Raw genomic sequence first — 24,191 nt, 5'->3', positions numbered from 1 at the left:
AATGAACCTTGTTGCATCTTTCAACAGTATGTTTTGTGTCCGTGATATTTTTTTTTACCGCCATATTGCAGACAAATCTTATCTCATTGACCATAGTTAAATATTGTATAGGACTGTTAGTGTTTGTGGGCTTTAAAGAGTGAAGTTTTAGGTTTTGATTTAAAGGATTTGTTGGTAAAAGTCTGTTAGCGGTCAGCGGTTTCAATCCAGATGAAAAGCCATAGTTCACATTGCTGGCATACCTGGAGCATCTTTTAATGAGTTAGTGGGTGTAGAAGGCTTGCGTGTTTGAAGCTGTAATGCGCTAATGACGTTGAAGATTTCTGGGATACCAACCTGCACCTGGTTGTAGATCACCTGCACTCACACAAACTCGTAAACTTGGAACAGACATTTCAAATTTGTCTTACGCTTTTCTTGATCATGTAAAAGTTTGAACCATAAATAAGAACCATATCTTTCTTACTTTTTATTATCTGAAGAAGCTTTTTTTCGCCACAACGAAGCTTTTGTGAAACTCAAGGGTTCTTCAGATGTTAAAGGTACTTCGATGCCGTAGCAAAACCATCGGTCCCATGTTTCGGTGAAGTTTTATTTGTGTAATTAAACCTTGAGCATCAACGTTTTTAATTGATACTTCAGGTTTTAAACCGTAAAGGACCAATAGAAAATTAGATGATACATTTATGGTACCTTGTATACCAATATAAGACACACCTGCCCTCTTTTTGATATGTGCGTCACTCACTGTTTGCAGACTGTTCATCCGTGCAATTGTCCTGCTTGTTTGTTTAAGTTGGCTGGACAATATAAACGTCTTTCATTATGGCCTCATTACGAACTAAAATCGCAGTCAATATAACTGTACCACAATAGGACATGTTGAAAGCTACACATCTATTTGCGCTCCTTATTCCTGTAGGAAAAATGCCATTTTATACAGCGCTTAATAGCTCCGTATCACTGTGAAATGTACATTCCATTTCGCTCAAATGTTTTTTAATGTAACATGTCTGAGTGGCCGCTCCATCTGTTAAGGTCTTGGCGGAAAAAGACTGTCAGAATCTTCCTCCTTCGCCAGACTCCCGCCGCGGCCGTGGAGAGCGTGTTAACATAAACTCTGATAGCGAAGCCTGTGGACGTTAATGGACCTATATTGACAGACATGCAAATAAGGGCGATGGTTTATGTTGGCAAGATTCTGCTCTCTTCCCGAGCGGTAAATGTAGTCTCTCGCTCGAGTCGTCCAGAGAGGCTGAGGTCCAAAAGACGGTGGGTGGTAGATCCAAACATTAGTTATTTAATCCTTTTGGCAGCGGGGATGTAGATCACATCAGCTTTGGCTCTGGATGTAAAGAACAAGCTCTTTACCTCAATATTTGTCTCGGCGAAGTTGTTCAGGTTAAGTGTGTCGACTGTAATCTTGTAATTTTTAAGTGTATATGCGTAGTTTTAGTTTCAGACGTATAGTAATACAAAAACATAACTTTTTTATACTGACCTACATTAAGTTTAAGATAACACATTTAAGCATATACAGGTATGTATAATGCATAATACAAGTTGTTATATTGTATTAACTATGACTTGTAATGCACCCAATTACAATTTGTAATGTCTCATGAATAATTTTAACTATGCGTAAATATTTATTGTTACGCTTTGCATTTTTAATTAGCTTATTCCTTAACAACATTTGAATGTATTACAACACACATTATTAACAAATATAATGCATCATACCCTTGAATAGCTCTTTATAATGCATTATACTTAAAGGCTTTCAATGAAGTGTTACCAAATTGAATTAATCATAATTGATCATATTTGATTATTGATCACTTATTTTAGTATGTGAATAAAGTACAATGAACAAACGTTCTTGAATGCTTTTCCATAAACTATAGACAAGGCAGAATACATTTATACATATACACGGTGTACATACGCACATACAAAATGAAAATAAAAGTACATTTGTCTTCGTCTTTAATCAAAATGTAATATCTTGCTTTTTTTTCAACAATCTTCACATCCCGTGATTGATAAATTATGAACAAGTTGGTTTTATATGCTATCGTCGATCTCAAATGATTCAGAAAAGCATTTCTTTTAACTTTTAGGCAAACATCTCGAACCCTTTGACCAACGGTTTTCACTTCAACCTACACAACGAAATCTGTCTTCTCAGCCTTTACCAGCTTTTTTTCCCTTTGAGTCCTGCAGAGCCGAATCTAAATTGTTCTTGTGGTTTGGCACAAACGTCCACACTGTGTGTATTTGCGACCTGGAGAGCGTTGCAGACTGAGGCTGTGTAACGCTGCAATCCCATGGGTCATTGCAGCAATGAGGTTTGATGAAGGGTTAAGCAGCACTTACCAGAAACATAGTAATTTACCAGGTGAATGTGTTATTATAGCTACTAAGACAGGAGGCGTCTCCCTGCTCGCTGGGGGCCTGGAAAATGAGCCAAGACCCCCGTTATGAAACATTCTGGAGGGAAGACGTGAGTGTAGGAAAGACTAGGAGTCTTTATCCTGTTGCTTATGTGTTACACACGGGTGGTCCGCGAGAGGAAGAGACGAGTCCTTTTCTGCATTCTTTCTCACAAGACAGGACGTTATCGTTACTAATACACACCACGGCACCAAAACACAAATATAACACTCGGCACTGTAAGACTGTGTGTTGTTGTCTCTTGCGTTGCACTTCAAAGATTTACTTTTTATTTCTAGGGGGTTTGTTTAATAAGGTAGGTCGGCATGTGTTGTCGTCACAGCGCCGAGTCTGATGCAGGTTATGATACAGTTTCAGTTCATGAATTCGCGTTCCTGAAAACGGAAGATCAGGCTAAAGATAGTGCGGATTCCAGCGGTGTGTGAATGAGGGCACAGGGTTGTCAGATAAGGAAGATCAGCTCCATCGCTCCCTCTCTTTTCTATCTCACATTCCTGGTTTCTTATCTCTCTCTCTCTCTCTCTCTCTCTCTCTCTCTCTCTCTCTCTCTCTCTGTCTCTCTCTCTCTCTCTCTGTCTCTCTCTCTCTCTCTCTCTCTCTCTCTCTCTCTCTCTCTGTCTCTCTCGTGAATATGGAGGAGGGCTCAAGAAGGTGTTTCCTGTTCTTCTGTGTCATAGCATTGCTTTTGTATACTTTGAGTTTGAAGTACACACTTTGCATAAACTAACACCACCACAAAGGTGTTTTTATATCTCAATTTTGTCTCTTTATAGCTATGTACAGCAGTTATTATGGTTTTGACCTTTTACAGTGACATTTTATGTAAAAAAAAACTAACCGGCGATAACTGCATCAGTAGAAGAGAGATGGAAGGAATGATGTGGGGAGAAAATCACTGGAATGAGATTAGGAGTCGGGAAAGGGTGAAGAGAGGGACAGTTTGGAAACGGGAGAGAGGGAGGAGCTAGAGCTGCTGTGATTGACAGTTTGCACTATAATGGTAGGGAGAGAAACAGCAAAGGAGGGAGGGTGAAAAAACGGGATGGGAAAAGGCCGGATTTGGCCGTTTTGGAGTAGCTACAGCGGCAGAAAGAGAAACATACTGAAATACACTTCGTGCTGGGAATGAAAATTTAGTTTTCAATCTAGTTTTTAAGAAGTTACGTTACAAACGTTGTAAACAAACATTTTAGTTAGTTTGTTTGTTTTTGCAAATAAAATGGGGCTGTGGGGAATATAGACCACAGTCTGTTTCATATAGACAGGGTCTTGCCAAGTCAGTTTTCGTCACATGCAATTTATTTGGATGGATAGCAGAGATATAAGAGAGAAAAGATAAAAACATCACATGGCGATGCAAAATTGACAAAAAAATACAGATGCCATCTAGCTAGACTGAGACGCTAGATGCTTCCTTGCATTTCAGAATATACCAGAATTGGTAAATTCCTTACGATTTCCATTCCCTGTTTGGATTATTGAGAAAAGAAAAGTGTCAATAGACTGTTCCAGAGGTTATCATCAGTATGGTTAAGCTACGTCGGTCTCCAAACGCCTTGTCTATAGCGTCACAGGGCCGAGATTAATGACAACAGCTCTATATCTCCTGGGTGGGCCCTCTTTCTCTACTATGTAGTCCGCAGTATATTTAGTGAGACTCTTTCTGCTCGACTGAGTGGACATCCTGTGTTAAAATCCTATCCTCGCTCGCTCTCTCTCCCACACAATTTCCATTTTAAGTGGTATTATGAAAACAAACTTCTGATCTGTTTGATGTCAGGCTGAGAAAAGAATGGCTGTAAACGTCTTGCATATGGGAATGCGTGATTTTTTTTTTTTTTTGGTGTGTGTGAAAAGGTTAACCAAATACACACAGCTGCTGTGGAATCCAGACGTTCAGAACCATATTCAGTAATATGCACCATGCCGTGTAGAGGGAATATTTAGTGAGTTTGTGTAGGATTCGTGCGTGGGACTAAAGGAGATATATGGTATTTTTTCAGGGTCACGCTCTCAGGACTGAACATGGATGATGATTTCGAACGGCGCCGGGAGCTCAGGAGACAGAAGCGCGAGGAGATGCGTCTAGAGGCGGAGAGGTAACGTTTTGATCAATCTTGCATATTCCATTCAGATTCACAAGTATTTGTATTAATGAAGGCCATGTGTGCTACAGTTTTAAATGCGTGAGCCCTTTAAATTTGATGAATTCTGATAGGCTGTCTGTGTTTTTCATTAATCGGCAAAAAAATGCTTTTTTGTATCATTATTGTTAGTTATTGCTACGCTATTCAATCTTATAACCATTGTTATCCTTCTTTGTGCAAACCTTAAAGGGACAGTACACCAAGAAAAAATTTAATTCGGTCGTGGTTTACTCGCCCTAGAGTTGTTTCAAATCTGTATAAATACTGTATATTTGTTCTGGTACACACAGATAGTATTTTGAAGAATGTAGAAAAGCAAACAGTTCTGGGAACCTTTTGACTACCACTGTACATTTTTCTACCAAGCTTGTCAAACCTCGAGGGTGAGTGAATCATGACACAATTTTCATTTTTGGGTGAACTGTCCCTTTAAGTTATCAAAATAATACAACGGCACAAAAAATTGCAAAGATACGATATTGACAATCCAGTTAGTCAGAAAAATGTTGTGTGCAGATACTGACTGATCTTATCACCCTCTTTGTCGTCTGTGCGATGATGGAATTCACTATTTAAAGCAGGAACACAACGATAAACAAATGTTAAACATTCCAGGTTTGACACATTTGCGATGCTTTTGACCATTTAAGGAAATGTGACACTCCCATACACACTGGAACCGCTGATCCATTTTGCATCGGAGAGCACTGATTTCCTTTGAGCTCTGTGCATTTTGCTTAAAGCTGTGTCATGGAGACATATGGCCCGTCAAAAAGAATTGTGGGGAATGACTTTTAAACATGCAACTATAGCTTATTACTCTGAAAAACAGCTTGCCTTGGTGGATCGATTGTCTGCTTTGCGCTGATTCAGATGGTTTCCAAGTCCGGCATGTTCCCAAGGGCTCAAAGCTTCTTTACTATTTTCTTTTTATGTATATTTACCGCAGCCGGGAAGCTTCATATAATCCTATTTTTTATTTCTATTATCACAAGCTCTAAAATTTGGCAATTTTTACAAAGTACGTAGGGTGCGATCCAAGTGTCGGGTTCACGTCTACTAAAACCTTCCCGTTTCCTCAAAGCTTGTTTCCATAAAATGCTTTCACGTCTTTTTAAATATATGGGATATTTCCACCCAATCGGTGGGCAGAAGCTGGATGCTTCTAATACATCGATTAGAACCCATTATACTTTACAGCACGTCAGAAAACAAATGCCGTTTCTGACTTTACATTGTAAACCTCTGTAAGGGTGGAATTGTATGCCTCATGCCAAATAATGCATTTGGCAGCAAACGTATGCAACAAAAGATTAGAAATGCAACTCGTTCAACTCGACTCCTGTGTTTGTTCTTGTGGAGTCGTTTCAATTTGGCCTGCTCCTCTCCTGGCGCTCGTGTGTTCGATAAAAGATTCAATCGTGCTATTAAATTGCTTCCATTTTGCAAAGATGCTGTAACAATCAATATTTACTCTTTTCCCGTAATTGACCTAGTCAAAAGCACATGTCGCTGGCCCAGTCCGTTCGTCCGCCATCACAATGTGAAACGTAGCGCAGGCACACTTTTCGGGGTAGGAGCGATAAGTGCTGTCATCCTGCCAAAAAGCTGTACGTTAAAAGCGTTTACTCACGAAGATTTGCGGCGCTCCCCTTCCCTTATGTATTTACTGAGTGAGAACAGGGCAACAACGGGCGGGCAGATGTTGGCTCGGCCCTGACGTACAAAGTCTGATAACACGAGGCTTGGCATCCGAGCTGTGTTGCATTTCTATCAGGCGATGATGGCTTGACGTGCGCCAGTTCTTTCCTCTGAAAGATGTGCCAACATTTGAATGGGTAGAAATGACAAGTTAAAAGGAAGGAATATGTGCGAGCGAGCGAGATGTGGCCACGTGATCAAATTTTTCTCTACCTGTATCACTTTGACTCACACACGTCAAGAGGTTTGGCTTTAGTTGTGATGAAGTGTGAAAGAGCTTTTAGGTGGTCTCATGGACCGTACAGATCTGAGGTCCCCCATATGATTGGCTGGCCCCTTTATATTTTATAGGTATAGTTTTTTGGGATAGTTCACCCAAAAATAAACTTGTCTTCATTGAAAACGTCATTGACTCTTTCTTTAGTGGAACACAAAAGAAAACATTTTGAGAAAACAAAAAATATATCCGGGGTTTTGTGTTCATACAATTGAAGTCAATGGGGTCCAATGTTGTTTGGTTACAAAGGTTCTTCAAAATATCTTTTGTGTTCTGCAAAACAAAGTAATACAGTTTTGGAAAGACATAAAGATGTTTCTTTTTTTGGGTAACGTATAAAAATAATACAAAAGCCCCCTACAGGATTCACTAACACCTGAAGGTCTCCCATCCAGGTATTCGCCAGACTCAACCCTGCTTAGATTTCTGATCTCCATTCAGCCTGGCTTCCCACAGAAGCTGTTTTGCATTTTAAATAAAATGCAAAAGGGTCTGAAGAGTTCCTCTTTACACAAACGTACGCAGGCATAAATGCGCACACACGCCCCGTGTGACTGCAGTGGCCTTTCTAAAGACGGCTCCATGTGTTCCAGCACAAAGCTAGGTCACTACTTCACATGCACACACAGGAATGTTTTGACTGCTGGCTTGGTGAGGATTGCTCAGAGTAATGATTACTAAAACCTGCCGTTTCTATCCAGCTCAGCGCTACCATTAAGGGAAAATTTAAATGTAATTTGCTTAATTTTATTGTTGGTATTGCAAAGCTATCCATTTACATAACTAGGAGGAATAAAATCGAACAGAAAGGAGAACAAGAACATTTAACAGCTTTTAAGAAAATGGTAATATCACGACTTCTCGCTCTCTCGCGCTCTCTCTCTCTTTCTCTCTCTCTCTCTCTCTCTTCTCTCTCTCTCTTCTCTCTCTCTCTCTCTCTCTCTCTCTCTCTCTCTCTCTCTCTCTCTCTCTCTCTCTCTCTCTCTCTCTCTCTCTCTCTCTCTCTCTCTCTCTCTCTCTCTCTCTCTCTCTCTCTCTCTCTCTCTCTCTCTCTCTCTCTCTCTCTCTCTCTCTCTCTCTCTCTCTCTCTCTCTCTCTCTCTCTCTCTCTCTCTCTCTCTCTCTCTCTCTCTCTCTCTCTCTCTCTCTGTTATTGGAAGACCGTTTTGATTATCATCATATAAACTTTCTCAGATGTTTCTACTAAAATTCCTTGGATAATAGACAAAAATGTGCTAATTGTTGTCAGAGATATATGCTAATGTGCAATGCATGGCTTACAAGCTAAAAAATGGCGGGTTGTTTTGCTTCATGGATGGGTAAGAAATTTACAAACCAAACCACTGGGTTTTAATTATCCTGTGCCGGATTGTTTTAACCGAAATTGCTGGAATGTTTTATTTTGGGTCAAATATGGAAATTTTCTAGGTTCATTTAAACTAATGGTTGAGTTCATCCTTATATTATACCAAACAATGGGCCAAAACTACTTTTCACGGCGGCAGAATCGTATATTTCAATTTATGTTTATAATGTGTATAATTGAAGAGAAGCGAGGGGTTAGTAGATGCATAAGATGAAGATAGCAAAGGGAGCGTGGGAACAAAATGGTCTCTCTCGCTCTCCATCTGTTCTTATTCGTTCTCCAAACCTTAGTGTAGTGTCTGCGATTGCTCTCTTGAGCTTTGGTCCCGTGCACTGTTTTCATTGACATTTATTAAATCTTTGGACGAACTGAAAATCGCTGGGATACGTCCCGCGTTACAGTCTGGATGTTTGTCAGCTGGATGTAGTAATCCGCTCTGCGTTTTGTCATCTGTGTTATTATTGCGAGCATGAAATTAGCTGCAACATTAACTCCATGTCAGTGTGATTTCCCACACTGTAACCGTGGCTTTATTTATCGAGTTTATGAATGCAATAAAATGTTGCTCGCTAACCGCACACACTATAAAACAATTAATGTTACGCTCGCCTTTGAGACGTGCTCCATATGGAAACATGTTTGGCTGGGGTCTGGATTTAAGTCTGGAATGGCTACATGTATTAAAAATGCCGGGAGGTGGGATGCTGTTACAGCATTGCCTTTAAAGTGGAGTTTCTAAATCCCTATAGGTTTTCTTTCATAGAAATACTTACGGTGCAGAACGTTAAAGAAGCATCGCCAATCCAAAATCCACCTCGTGAAGTTTGATCTCTCGCATCACAAGACCTTGAATTATCCTAAATCATTCGATGTCTTTGTCTATAAATGACAAAGTTTGTCCATTGTTCTAAAAGACGTTGAAGGAACGCTTTCACAACCTTTACGGAACCCATCCGAGCACACTTTCCGAAAGTCATTTCAGCTTGTTTAGAATACATTTATTTTAAACGCATTATTTTGTGATCCTGTCATATTGAAATGCTATTGAAATTGTCTTAACATTTAGTCATTTAGCAGACGCTTTTATCCAAAGCGACATAGAGAGTTCAGGGAGCAATAAGCGATATGTCATACAGTAGCAAAGTTACTAGTTTCAACAAATGCCAGGCTGTTGAGAGAGAGGTTTTTTATTTGTCTTAAGTATTCTGAAGCGAATCGATGCATTTGTTTAAGATAAATATCCATATTGACAACGCTATAAACGTTGATGTCAAGCTTCCTTCATCTCTCGAATGCGCATGAACCAGAGGCTTGTTCTTCCGGCAGCAGACTGTGAATATGGATATTTCTCTTAAACGCATCGATTTGCTTCTGAAGAACTATAAAACCACGGAGCCGTGGCGAGCAGTCCTTGGATCGATGGATGCACTTTTGGGAGCTTCAAAATGTCAACACCCGTTCACTCCCATTCTACTGTTTGGAATTAAAATGATACGTGGTATTATAATGCCGACTGCATTATCCTTCCAGAAGAAAACCATATTCAGTTAGGATACCTTGAGGGTGAGTAAAGCATGGGGAAATTGATTTGGTCGTAAAGCATCCCTTTAAATTGAATTTTTAAAGACCGAGTAAAAGATCAGATTTTGCAAGCGGTCTAGAACTCTCTATATGATATCACTCTCCCCAAGGTTTTGCATGGGCGTTCAACACATTCCTGATCGCAGTACATTCAGGAAAACCTGCTGCTCTCTGTTCGCACATACAGCTTCTCAACAAGTTTGGTGTGTATTTCAAAAGAAATGATATTGTGCCAAATTAACCAGGATTAACTATCAACCACATATATGTCCTCGCCCTGTTCTCATCATGGTAACGCATCTGGATGTTTTACTATGTTTGAGTTTGTGATTCTCATTGTTCTCAAAGATGGTTCTCATTTACTAATAAGTCATTTTGAGGCAATCAGCATCAAACTGTTTAGATAATAAATCAATATTTGTTGTGAATTTAGTTTATCGTAATTGGTGTCGGGAAGTGATGCTGAATTGCTTCAAAGATTTTAGTAATTTTATATTCTTAAAGTGTAAAAACGTCAAGTGTATAAAGTGGACGGAGCTTTAGCTGGAGACACTTGTAGAATCTCAGAAAATGCGTGAAAGATCTGGAAACCTTAAGTTACTCACAAGTCTCCGGGCTGTCGGGTAGACTGAACGTCAAGGGCCTTCATCATCTGCCAAACCTCACACACAATCACACACAGCTGACAGGCAGTGAAAGTTCATCTCCAGCAGTAGCAGCTGTGACAATGAAAAACATCCTGTCTGCCAAAGTGACTTGAGCCCCGAGTCATGCTGTCTCCTGTGGAGTAACCGTGTGTGTCTGTTTTCAGGATGGCGAACCGAAGGAGCGAGGAGGATGAGGAGGAGGTCGCCCGTGAGCGCCGGAGGAGAGCACGACAGGAGAGACTCCGCAGTAAAGAGAGCGAGGAGGTGCCTGACAACACAGAGCTCAACAACAGCCACAGGTGACGCACACAATCCGTTACATTTCTGATGTAGACCGCTGAATGTGATTTTATTTAACATTTTTCTAATATAATAGTGGTTTGGAGGTTATAAGCACCAATATACGATAATTAGTACCAACTAACAAGAAAGTTGAATAGAAAAATGTGCAAGAACGTCTTTAGTATTGGCATTTTACACTCCGGCTGGCATGGCCAGTTTGTTCAAACCCTGATGATCAACATTATCACAACGTGAAAACATCATCTGAGCTTCACAGGAAGTGACATCATCTGACCTTGTTTACAAAGGCGTTTGTTAAAAAATTGTCATTTATTCACGGGTGTAATCTGGACCCTTTTTCCATAGCGCCTTTACAGTATATAATGCACAAAGCTATCACACCGGCTTTCACGTCAGAGACTAAACCTTTGTCGGACGAGCCATGCGTCGTCCACTGGTGGGCGGCGATGATGAATAACTTCCTGCATCGGGTCATGGTAGCGGAAGCTCTGGACTCCTCTGACACACACAGACACTGAGTCTTTGTGCTGTGAATGGACGCCGAAGACGGACAGACAAGAGCAGAATTGTTTCTGATGTGTGAGCAGACACAGCTCCATCTATTGTCAAATGAGCTGATGTAGAGTAAACGTTTGCCAAGCGGTGCCGTCAGACTATATTAACCTACAGTGTCAGGCGCATGGCGATGGGCTGAGCGTCCAATGTCCTAGTGCCCACTGGTTATGAAGTCCTATGTTGCGTATTATCACTGTCGGGCGAAACCAAAATGAACCCTGCTGTAATATTGCAGTGTTTATTATACATTATTGATTTGTGTGGGCCATTTTATTCAAGCGCCCTCATGATCTTTAATCGAAATCAAATTGTATGTCTCGGCCATGAGGGCCAGGCTTCTACCTACCAACAATCCAATCAATTCCCAAAGATTAAAATCAAGTCCCGCCCATTTTTCTCATTCAAGAAGCTGTTTCACTCAAATAAACATTGTTTCATGACGACTTTAACTATGAAAAATATTTTTTGTGTCTTAAAAATAAAGGTTTTGGATATACAAGGTTTCTGCTGTGCAGCGATATTTTGATGGATTGTCTCTTGTGGAGATTGAACCAATAGCCAATCGATTACCAGCCCCGATCTTTGTCCTTTTAGCCAACTCACATTTCAGTTTTTGCTTAAGGATTTTGCATATATATATATATAATGTATATGGATTATAGTGTTTTACCTATTTTAATTATTGTGGGTTTTTAGTGCGAGTTCTAATGTTTTTGTTGATCTGGTTTGGTGACCCTAAAGTTGACCACAGCAGCAGAAAAACTATTTCAATCAGCATCAAGCTTCATATTTAGAGCACCATCGTGTCTACTTATTCTAGATGTTTTATCTTCTTCTGTCCTCTTTTCTTCCAGCGTGACTGTGACAGAGACTGTGTCCTCCTCAGTGGTGACCTCCAGCACACCGGGAGACGAGGACGAGGAGGAACAGGCCCTGCTGGAGCGTCTGGCTAAGAGAGAGGAGCGCAGGCAGAGGAGAATGATGGAGGCGCTCGACAGACAGCGAGAGATAGAGAGCCAAACCTCTCACTACGGTCAGGAGGAGAGCGGCGTCGGCCTGCAGCGTGGGCGGAGCTACGAGGCTGAGGAGGAGGTGAACAGCAAGGAGGCGGCTCGAGAGGAGGAGAAGGAGGAAATTCCTCGAGAGGAGGTCGTAGTTGAAAAGCCTCGGAGGTCTTTCCTGAGGGAACAGGTGTGTTCGCTTTTTCTTTAGTTTTCTAGTTAATAACCTCTGTTTAGTGCTGAGGATTTGTGTTTATGTTATTTAACTTTGTTCACACGTAGGAATCGGTCGAGGAAGCTTCTAAAATAGCTGATGAGGTATAGTACGGAGATGGGTGCTCGTTTTTTGTTCTCTTTCGACACATTAAAGCATGTGACTGAATTTCCATTTCTAGGGCGAGCAGAGCGGCTTGCCTCCTTTCTCCAGAGAAAATGAGGTGATTTTAAATGAAGTGGCAGATGATTCTGCGGTTGTTTTGGAGACGGAGGTGGAAAATGACACTGCGGGTGTATGGGAGGAAAAGAGAGAGTTTGAGAGAGAGGGGTTTACAGAGAACGGATTGGATGAGACGAGAGAGGCAGAAAGCTTTGAGAAAGAAGAGACGGAGCTTTATGAGAATAATGAGGTTTTGGTAAGAGGCTGAAAATGTGCACGGGACTGTGTTAGGATGGATGGTTTGGATTTGGGGTGAAAAAATGAAAAACAATCCATCATTCTGAAAGGCCCTGTGGAATTTAAATCGATCTTTTGTGAGTTTATTTACAAGAACAACTCGAGGCAATGAAAAAAAGTCAATGTGTGACGAAACTTGTTTTATAGAAACAAGTTTCTGTTTTAAAAGGGTAATTGCGTTCATTAAACCATTTCATGGTGCGTTTAAAAGTTTTGGAGACGGGTGTGTAATATGTTCACCCCAAATTCTTAAAGCATCCAGGCATGGGTTTTAGCACAGCGTGTTGTGGTTTCACCAGCGTTTTTCATTCACAGTGTCAAAAAGTTCACATTAAAGCAATGACGGGATGCCGATCCGATCTGTGGTTACACATTGTGTGTCACTGCCTGCTGCACAACCGTGTGGAGTTGATGTTGTCTGTTTGTGCATGTGGGACGGTCTGTCATTCTCAGGAAACCATATCATTTGTATGATTTCTAGTATGTCGGTTACTGCCCTGGTTCTTTGGGATTTGGTCAAATTTTTGCAGCGTTCAGATCAAATCAAATATAAAAGGTTTTCCTGAAATGCTCTCGCACAGTTTCCTGTGAATGACACATGAATACTCCCCGCTCTTTCCTTTTATTATTTATCCACGGAGTGAACCAGTCGCACCCAGCAGTTCCTTTATTGAACATTATGTTCTTCCAAAACCATTTCTTTTGTTCACATTCTCTCACAAACACACACCGATTACAGCACATCACTCAGTTGTTTTTGTATGCGTGTAGACGGAGGATGAAGATGTAATGAGGAAGAACAAACATCCGAATGGAGCGGTGTGTGATGACAGCCCTCCCAAACACAAGAAAGCAGAGAGGACCTTCAGGTCAGTGCCGATGTAAATACTTAATAATTGTGATAAGATTGTCCAGGCTTCTTATTCCAAACAATTTGGAGATTTCCATATCAGATGGTGAATATGAAAATCACAGCGTGAGAACGTGCAGGAAGTTAAAACGACGTTGACGCGTGTCAGAACGAATCGTCTGTTTGGGGAGAACGTTGGACTTAACAAAATAAAGTTTCAACACAACTTTGTTTGCAACATAAATTTTGAGGATGTATAAGTGATTCTTGATGCACAACAAACAAAAATCAGAAAGATAATAATAAATATAATAATAAATTTAGTAATAAACAATATAGATATATATTTATGGAGAGAGAGAGAGAGAGAGAGAGAGAGAGAGAGAGAGAGAGAGAGAGAGAGAGAGAGAGAGAGAGAGAGAGAGAGAGAGAGAGAGAGAGAGAGAGAGAGAGAGAGAGAGAGAGAGAGAGAGAGAGATGAAATATTGATACATACATACATATATATTTAATTAATAAACAAACAAACAATTAATAAATTAATATATATGATTATTTATTAACAACAATCTTTGGTTTGTTGGTTTATATCTTAATCTTTATAAAGCGTTGAGTCATTTTTGAGTGTGGCAATCTGTATCTTACTATTTTCAAAGCGAAACGTTTCTTTCCAAAACAAACAAAGCCACAAGACCTGTTTATCTCAGATTGAATTACCAAACATAAGTTTGACATCTCTATTGACATCTAGAAAACAGGCCAAAGTTTTGTGAAGTATATGCGTGGTCACCCGATCCCAGAGTCCTACGGGCTTTGCTCAGCTGTAACCGGAGACTGTGTCACCTTAGACAGGAGCTTGCTGATTCACCAACATTCTGTGTGAATAGCTTATGTTCTCCTTACACGCAAACATCACATATATGACCCTCTTAACATTTCCCTAAACAAAGGCATTCTGGCATGTGCATTGTTTGTTTGTGCGCGTGACAGCCGAGGCAGCCTGCGCTCTTCCGAGGCACCCGAGACGGAGGAGGCGGACGGCGAAGACGCTCGCCTGGAGGCCGAGAGAAAGCTGGATGAGCTGCGGAGGAGGCGAGATGAGATGGAGAGCGAGGAGTTCGAGAAGATGAGGCAGAAGCAGCAAGAGGCCGAAGTGGAGCTGGAGGAGCTGAAGAGGAAGAGGGAGGAGAGGAGGAAGGTGCTGGAAGAGGAGGAGCGGAGGAGGAAGCAGGAGGATGCCGAGAGGAAAGCCAAAGAGGAGGTGTGTTTGATGAACGTTTCCTGGTTAATGTTTCACCGCTGTAATGGCGTTTTTTTTTCTTTGTGGGAAATCATTAATGTTCTTTCTTTCTGTGCTTGTGCGAAGAGGACTTAAAGTATACAGGCTTCCAAATGTGCCCATTTAACAGTAACGTGATATTGCTCACCGCTCCTCAAGAAATCTGTCACACATACCTTCTGTATATTCACAATCACGATAAGCTGTCATAATTCATCTGCATTCACATGACGTACAGTGTATATATATTTACAGACCTCATTCGACATGAGCTCCGTACCACCCTACGAGAATGATGGCCACCAGTCCTGCGCTCAGCATTGTAATGCCATGCGCTCCTTGTTGCTAATGAAAAGAGGCAGTAAATGAAAAAGGACTAATTAGAGATTAGAGACCGGCGGGCCGTGGCAAAAAACCCTGTCGTAAATAAGGCTTCTTTATGAAGCCCCAGCTGCTAAGGAATGCGGCCAGCTGCCAGTTCACTGTCGTCACACATCCACCGGGTGACATAGATAGATACGGTCTAGATTGTGTAGTTTATTTTTCACATTATTATCCTTGTTTATTGAAAGAAGGACATTCGCTGATATTGTCTGGGACGCGCGGATCCCAAATCAGTCCGTGTGCGATTGGCTTTACGTCTGTGGTTTGGTTGATGACTCCGTTTACAGGAAGCGTGCCGGTGTGATGGTGACCGTTTGTTTTATTCTGCAGGATGAGAAGAGACTGATGAAGGAGGAGATCGAGAAGCGGAGAGCCGAGGCGGCCGAGAGGAGACAGAAGGTGGAGGATTCAGTGGACGGAGAGGCCGGAAAGCCTTTTAGATGCGTCAGCCCCAGAGGATCATCAATGAAGGTTAGAAACGGAGCTGTCAATCAGCCCGGCCATCAGCTGACTCATGGGAACGCAGAGAACTCGTGATAAAGCAGTTATCTGCATTATCTCTTGAACTTAACAAGGAGAACAATGTGATGATTGTGCACTTGTGAAGTTAAAGCGAATAACAAACATTGTTTTAGACAAAATACATACGTTTAATCGAGCAAATGATGATTCTGAAAGTTAAAACAACAGTTCAGTCATTGGCATCAGTATTGGCGCGTCTAGTACCCACATAAAGCGATAAAAATGTTGTGTAAATATTTTTTTAAATAGGATAGCCTTGACATCATATCACAATATTTAAATCAATGTCAAGCACTAATAAAAAAGTGCTATTTGTTTTTAAACGATAAATAACTTGAGTCTTGAAAGACACATTTCGTTTTGTTTAATTAAATATTATAAAATAAGAAATATTCATTAATATAAATAATAAAAACAAATTGAAAAAAGACATGAATAGCAGCGTATACACATTAAACACAGATGCTGAACACCACACAAAAGTTTGCATGTCGACAATTTTTAAGCCTTTTTACTTGAATTTGCAAGGAAATTGACAATAGCAAGCCAGATTCAAAGTTCACATGAGCATTCAGCTCCACGTTAAACAATAGGCCATAGCTTTTGTGAACCTTGTATTATTTATCCTTTTACAGAAGTGACATTTAATGTTAAATATTGTTTTAAAAAAGAAACTGTGGCTACCATAATAAGGTTTTCTAAGAAAGTGAAATCTTTTGTGGTTGTATCAAAACTTACACATTTACTTCTCCATTTATACTTCATATACAGATGATTCATACACAGATGTGCTTTGTCATCTTGTACACTGTATGTATTGCATGTGTCGTGTGGTGTTTTTGACGATCTACATCGTTGCTTTATTTTGTTGCATTTTGCCAAACGTGATGATGTTAATCTCCTTTCCAAATTATTCTCTTATCTTCGCATGCTTTGAATAGCAGTTTCCCGCTGTCAGATGACTCTTTCCTTCGGAATCCGCAAAAACACAAAATGGCGTGGTGGTGTTTTTGCGAGATAAAGGCGAGCTTTTCTCTTGGAGATGTGAACTCTGGGGGGACGCAGGAAGACCATTAGACTAATAGGATTACTTTAACCGCATTCTAACACGGCACGTTTCAAACGCGCCTGAGAATGGGGAATTTCCTGCTGAGGTCTGTTTTAGGAACTCCCACATTTGGTTGGGGGGATGTGGACTTTTTTTGCCGACAGTGTATGCGTGTTTGTCCGCATGAGTTTGCTTGTTGCTTCACGGTAACACGTCCCTCCTCCCCAGCCCTGTCGTCATATGTCATGAACACCGGCCGCGGTTCCCATAGAGGGAGGGCCGTCTAGGGCCCTTGCTTCTCCTGGCCCTGTTACAGTTGCATACTGAAAGGAACAGGCTAGTCTTGTGGCTCTCAGAATAGCCGTCCCGACATACAACTCGCATCTCTGTGTTTTTGTGTGTGTGTGTGTGTGTTCCACATGTCTAAAGCAGTGACCTTTCTTAAACCTTTCTTCATGTATGATGTCTCTTCACAGATCGGTGAAAGAGCAGAGTTCCTCAACAGATCAGCACAGAGAAGGTGAATGCATGTTTTATTCCCTGTACAACTTTTTCACATCTTAGGTTTTCCAAAAACGTGACTAGTGTCTTTCCACAATTGCCCAAAAAGGTATAGACGTAAGTGCATTACAACACAACGTATCAAACCCAAGTAGCATTGTTTATTAAAAAACCATGCTTTTTTACAACAAGAAATTTACTAGACGTGTAAATGATGGCAATATTTACAAAAGTTGCTTTATGGCCTTAATTTATTTAATAAACTACTCCTGTCATTACTTTGACACCTGTGTGAACTTTATACAATACCTCCACATTTTATGCATCCATCAAGGTTATTACAGAAGTTAAGAAAACCAAAATATGAATGACCCACGTAAAGCCATAACATCTTATGTTAAAATATTTTACACGTTTACTTTATCCCACCAGTAACCTTGACGTGTTTACAATCTGTCATTTAAATTACAATATTTATATCAGTACATATCAAACAATAAAGAAAAGGATGCAAAAAATATGCTAAAAAAGGAAAGTCATGGGTGAAAGACAACATTTCAATCTTGAATTGTTAATCTTGAATAAAAAATATATGGATGTGATAAAATATATATACCAGATGCATCCATCAAAGTTATTACAAGGGTTAAGAAAACATTATTTGTTTGTGGATGCTATTTGGTTTCATATGCACTGAGAAAATACATTTGTAACCGTCAGGGTCCGATCTTAATTATCTAGACAAATTCATATTGATTTGTAATGTCATGTTTTATTCATATGTATCATAAATTCCAGCATGGACTTACCTGTCTCTCTTTGTGTGTGTGTGTCAGTGTCAGCTCAGTGAAGGCGTCTCACACTCCCGTGGTGTCTAAGATTGATAATAGATTAGAGCAGTACACCACCGCAGTGCAGGTGAGTCCTTGTAACATTATCATCTTTCCAAACGTCTCTTAAATTCAAGCGAAAGATAAATCCCAGACTACACAGGATACCCGAATAGAGCATTGCATGATCTCTGCTTTGCTCTCATTGACTACATGGTTGTGTACACTAGACTAAAATTAAACTACATCACTGTTAAGATCTCCAGTTATTTATGTTTCAGAAATGACAGAACTGGAACCAATTATTCCCTCTCTTCTCATTTGCTTTCTCTGTTCAGAGCAACAAAGAGGGGAAATCTCCCCGATCAGCTGCCATAGATCTTCCGATGGTGACGGACGGTATTCGTAACATTAAGAGCATGTGGGAGAAGGGGAATGTCTTCGGGTCTGGCGGGAGCCAGGCATCCACCAACAAGGTTTGGCACGTTCGGTGGGCGGAGGGAAACCCCTCTTCCTCTAGGATCCATTTCCTGTCAAACCTTGAATTCTGAACTTTGACCTTAAAGGGAGTGTTCTCTCCCGCCCTATACAGGATGCAGCTGTGATAAAAGTGGGCGTGGCTGGCCGCATCAACGATTGGTTGAATAAAACTCCAGAGACCGGCAAGACATCAGGAGGAAGACCCGCGGTAAGCCCTCGCACCTGTGCGTCCTGTTGGAGTCAAGTCTGCGAATCAAGTTGTAGCGTGTTGTCTGGCGCCATCTAGTGCTAGTGCCGATCACCCAAAAGAAAAGAAATCAGCAAATTGCTAAAATTAATTGTGTGAATAACGTTCGACAGGTTTTGAGTTGAATAATAGTATTTAGAACATGGCCTCCTGCGTATTACAGCATGCCAGAAGTCCTTTATCTCTGATCGGTTATTTTAAAAGAAAGGCTCTTATGGTTGAATGGGAATGCAGGAATGGATGCTGAAAATATTTAAAAGTGTTGGACCCTCGCTATGGAAACCCATCAGGTCAGGCGACGTCACTGCGCTTTCTCAAATGATGTCATACGTTTGTGTAGTCATGAATCAAGTCACACACAGTTTAGAGTATCAAGCTAAATGTGATCACAAGAACCACTGTCTGCCAAATCAGAGAAGTCCTTCATAAATTCATGAATGTTTGATGTATTTATAGACTATTAATTTGACATCGCAGTGAAAATGATGCTGTGTTCATTTATGGTTACTGTTTCTTATCCCGGGGTAGTTTTGTTGTGGGTTTAGTTGTTAGAAAGCAGAATAAGGTTACAGGGTGACTTCACACCTCATTTACACGTGCCTATGGTGTTTGATATAATAACGCAGACCCGGAAGTGCAAAACCCAAACCAACCTGTGGGTGCAGGTTTTTAAAACTTTGCACTATTTTGCTAATTATACTAATATTTTAAATTTAGCCAAAATAGACTTACACTTCATTTATTATTTGATGGAAAAAGCATATTTTCTTTAATTATCAAAAACGTATCAATTCGCTGCTGTCCTTCTGAAACCTCGTTTCTCCATATTTTGCGATTTTTATTTTTTTTATCATAATCGTTGTTTTTATTAAACATTTTTGTTTGCATCTCACCAATGAAAAGTATTAAAATAGGCTTGTCAGCAGTGTTTTTACTTTTCTTGAAAAACTGTGGATCTGAGGTTTCTTAAGGACACCATCGATATTTTATAGTGTTTATTAAAGAAACTGCATATTTAGTTTATGGTCTGATATGAAATGATGGCCTGGTTTCCTGTCTTTTTACATTTTTCCTTTCTCCTATACATTTAGATTTTCTTTTGCATCTCGGTACGTCTGTCTTCTTTTCCCCGGGGCTTCTTCCTTCTCCCTTTCTTCTGTTCTTTCTCTCTCTGCCTCAGATAAGGTATGATATTCACACATCCCTACCCTTCGAGCATGCCGTGTGTCCCTCCTCGTGGATTGGCATTTGTGTGACGTGAGTTTAGTAGTTCAGGGCCATCCGGTGTGTGATATTACCCTCTCTTCTCCCTCCTGCAGGACCTGAAGCCCGGTGACGTGACCAGCAAGCGCAATCTATGGGAAAACAAAGGTTCCTCTGATACGAAGGTAACACAATTCTCTCCAATCGGCTCTCTCGGTTATTTATTTATATCCAGAGCATTTTTCACGTCCCTGGAGAATGAATTTATAAAGCACTTATTTGTGCAAATAACAGCCTGTGGTATTTTTGGAGAATCTCGAAGACATTCCTTATGACCAACTTTGGAAACGATTAAAGAATAGTAATTCCCTCCAAAAAAGTCTTACGACACGTTGAATGAGAGTCGGACAGTAACATTGCCATAACGTTGCCTGTGCTTTTATTTTAAGACTTGCTAATTGTCTACAGATCTGACCGACCCGAGGAGGTAATTGTTGCTTCATCACAAAGGAATGGCCGTGTTTGATCCACGCTTTATGCATTCATCACCAGGCAGTTTAGGATCTCGCCTCACTCTTGCACACTGCCACGAGAACAGGAAGTTGTAGCAGGAAGGAGGAAGTACCTTTCCTCTGCTAATGGGGTATATGCACACATGTCGATGACATTTATCGGCTAAAATTTGAACGTTTTCTTACTAAACACATCATCACTCTGTGATAAATTCCTTAGTGCTATGAGAGCGGAAGTGACCCTGCTGGCTGAGATTTTAGCGGAAGCGTGTCATCGTCCCGCGTGCATATACCCCATTGACTCTTTGCTACGCTTTCTAGGCTCTGCCCCTTTTGTAACCCCACTCAAAACTTTCCAAACACATAACATCCATAGAGTTGCATTGGACACGAGCAAAAGCATGTCTGACAATATGGCACGTGGCAGGGTTGCTAAGGTAGCATAGCAAAGGGTCAGTTTCTCCTCTCTTTCTCGATCTCTCCCATCACCCCTGCACAAAGGACTCTGTCTGTCGTAAGTTTCTATTTTTAATGCTGGCGTGGACGTTTCACACTGAACCAGTTTACCAAACATGGCGGTCGCGCGCACAATGCAACTCACGAATAGAAACCAATTCTAATCTTCGATCTCGTCTGAAGTTCAAAATGCATATTTACACGAGCCCAGGGACTCCAGATCAAACTCACATTTAGAGTAGGTGCCTCTATCTTTGTATGTGGAGGGGGTGCGGGGCACGATCGAGATCTACTTCTGGGCCGTCACTGAAGTGTCAAGACCTGGCCAAGGCTGTGGTTAACCACACACTGCAGTTTTGGCCAGATGCTTTTGAAGGCTGGTGGACGGTGACGTATGAAGCCTAATGAAGGGAAATCTGCGGTCGTAACCGCATCGATGTTACCCAAACCGGCAGAGTTATTTGCTGAGGGCTGGAAAGAATGAAGGGCTTTGTATGTCAATTTGGAGAAGAAGTGCTATGTGAAAGCCACGCTAAGCATATTTGTGTTGTTGTACACGCGGCATGACGGCCACAAGAACTTCTGCTGATGGGTTTTGGAGCACATGTGCACAAAATGAGAGATTGAATGTTAAAATGGAAATATCATGTGGAATTTTATGTTTGTGTTTCTCTTTGCGTCCCTGTCTGCTTTTCTAGACGAGCAGAGAAGAGACTAAATCCGTCACCAATGGTAAGTGATGGTAACTTGTCTTTAGTTGAACGATTTTTTTGTATCCATTTATTTTCTTATAAAAATGAAGTAATATACTATATACTTAGCACGAGGCAGAGTTTAAGTGTATCCAAATGAGGTCAAAATAAAGTCCTGCTGTGAAGGGCAGGTGTCAACACCGGTTGCGTCAATGTTTAATATAAAGGCATCCGTGTTCACTTTGTGCTTGTGGTTCAGCTAGAGAGCCCTGCCAATGATAAAGCATCGCCGCAGGCTCTTTGTTTCCTGGGCACTGTGTTTTAAAATGCCTCTTTGGCATTGTGTTCTATTTTAATAGCAGACCATTTGTTCCTCTAGATGGGGACACTGTGACCTTCAAGCATAGCTAACGTTTTTGGGTAATGGGCAACGGGTCATTTTCTGAGGTTGCCTTGAACGCCCCACACACACACGCACACACACACACACACACACACACACACACACAACTGTGGGTTATGGGCGTCTATCTCTGCCAGAAGAACTAAAGCACTTTGTTAGTCACATTACTGCATGGGTGGACAGAAGATTAGCACGTTCATGTGCGATACGGAGATGAAAATCTACATTCGTTTAAGAACTGAACAATAGTCATAAACAAGTATCGGTGCTTTGGATTGGAAAATTATCATCAATCAACATTTAAAGTGCCAATTCTCTTCTTAGAAAATACATTTAAACTGTCTAAACTTTTTTATTGACCTTTAGCTAATATTTAGCATTAGACAAATGGTACATTTGTAAGTTGCTTTTCATTTAAGCGTCTGTTACCTGAATAAATTTAATGTAAATAAAACATTGAGTAATTGTAAGGCAACACAGAAACACTGACCTTCAAAACCTACTGTAAAAAACTGTTGAACTTTTATGTAATATTTTCAAAAAATATTTTCATGTGTTTAAAGACATTTTAAGGACGAATAAATAGAGATAAATTCATATAGACAACTTAAATGTAAACACTGGTTCGGAAACACTTATATGTTTGTTATTTTGTGACTTTCTTTACAGGAATGGGCCATTAACCCTTCAAAGATGCAAGAGAGGCAGGGACCAAGAGAACGCAAAACATTCCTTTTTAAAACTTTTTATAAACGTAATAATACCAAAAAAAAACGCAAGCATTTTATACTGCCCAGGAATATCCATGTGAGTTGATACAGTATGAAAGAGAGAGAAAAGTATATATTTGTTCACTTTTCACAGTCCAGCGTCTTGCACCATAATGTCTTTAATGTAGTGCTTTTGCACAGAACTTCCTTTGAGATGAAATTTAGGCTGTGAAAATTCAGCATGAATTTTATTGTTTAGATTTTAAACAATATATATATTTTATATATATAGCAGCCAGATCAAAACATTCCAAGATTCCTTGTGTGGAAGAACAAGGCGTAACATTCCAAAATAGTTTTTTTCGTCTTTTCGTCACCCTTTTCACCTAATTTATAACTAAAGCAAAGCTTCACGTCATATTTCATATCAGCCCATTTCGGACACCCGTAGAGTAGCTGTATTTTGTACGTTTTTTTAAATGGTCTTAATAATATATGTTAGCACATAGTGTAAGTTTTTGTAATTTACTTTATATTTTACTGCTCGATACATGATGCTGTCTTCGCTCACGCTCTCAATATTATATCATATCAAAGCAAGTTTTAAATCGGCAGAAGAACATTACCATTATCATTATTACATTATCTTGAGCTTTTTTACTCTTTGATGCACTGTTCTAAAGATTTTTGTGGTCGTCTTTCTAAGTGTTAATAACTATGTGTCTGTATTCACACACAAAAAAAGCAGTGTAACTGTTTTTAGAACTCTGAACAAAGGGAATGTGCACTTTTGGCCTAAATCAACAATATTTGACTCACTAAATTTGCATTTATGCACCGTCAACGAAGACTTTGGTTACTTATCCCACCCCTGTTGGAAAAACCATCTTAGACTAGTATGGTTTGACATGTTTTATGTTGGTTTTTGCTGATTTGTGTGTTTGTAACTGGTCATGCTGGTTTTCAGCGGAATTTTGGATCTGAAGATCAAAGCAAAAAACCTTTTAAAGTGGCTAAATAAGTTTAAATAATTGTTTTTATGGTCTACTACATTTTTGCAACAGTTCTGCGTTTTACTTCGACATTGTTTGTTGTTTGTCAGTAAATGTTGTCATGCAAACATTTCTCATAAAGAATATTCGTGTTTAAATATTCTGTATTTCTGACAATCATGTTTGTTTCGTCTTCCTAACACGTATTGTTTCAAAATACCACTATGCAAGTCGCACCACCTTTAATTAAAGTAACCTTGTTAAAACTATGACTAATTGTAGCCAACGTTTTCCTACAAAGCAAATGTTTGAACGATGTATCACGTCTCCGAAACCACAATAAAGAGATCCATTAAAACCCTGTGATGCCTCTGG

General features: G+C 40.3%; 1 protein-coding gene across 8 annotated transcripts in view; it reads left to right on the top strand.

The window, feature by feature from the left end:
* Positions 1–24,177, top strand: part of cald1a (caldesmon 1a) — a 35,066-nt gene extending 10,889 nt beyond the window's left edge. Inside the window, exons 2-17 of one of the 8 annotated variants that reach the window (XR_013786508.1) lie at positions 4,461–4,556; positions 10,340–10,474; positions 11,888–12,224; positions 12,317–12,352; positions 12,430–12,666; positions 13,479–13,576; positions 14,548–14,818; positions 15,551–15,691; positions 17,267–17,310; positions 18,128–18,209; positions 18,460–18,597; positions 18,714–18,809; positions 20,168–20,236; positions 20,501–20,538; positions 21,718–21,751; positions 22,784–24,177. Coding sequence is in view for 5 of the 8 variants with exons in the window: in XM_079454182.1 (XP_079310308.1) it covers positions 4,483–4,556; positions 10,340–10,474; positions 11,888–12,224; positions 12,317–12,352; positions 12,430–12,666; positions 13,479–13,576; positions 14,548–14,818; positions 15,551–15,691; positions 17,267–17,310; positions 18,128–18,209; positions 18,460–18,597; positions 18,714–18,809; positions 20,168–20,236; positions 21,718–21,751; positions 22,784–22,797 (1,806 nt within the window). In the remaining 3 variants the exon portion in view is untranslated. The remainder of the gene's footprint in view (positions 1–4,460; positions 4,557–10,339; positions 10,475–11,887; positions 12,225–12,316; positions 12,353–12,429; positions 12,667–13,478; positions 13,577–14,547; positions 14,819–15,550; positions 15,692–17,266; positions 17,311–18,127; positions 18,210–18,459; positions 18,598–18,713; positions 18,810–20,167; positions 20,237–20,500; positions 20,539–21,717; positions 21,752–22,783) is intronic. The other 7 variants (XM_079454183.1, XR_013786507.1, XM_079454182.1 and 4 more) reach the window with 7 other exon arrangements.
* Positions 24,178–24,191: the final 14 nt, after the last annotated feature.

The sequence above is a fragment of the Barbatula barbatula genome (assembly GCF_947034865.1).
Source record: "Barbatula barbatula genome assembly, chromosome: 4".
Taxonomy (NCBI): Eukaryota; Metazoa; Chordata; class Actinopteri; order Cypriniformes; family Nemacheilidae; genus Barbatula; species Barbatula barbatula.
Note: the sequence above shows the minus strand (reverse complement) of the source record. Positions and strands in the feature narration are given on the sequence as shown.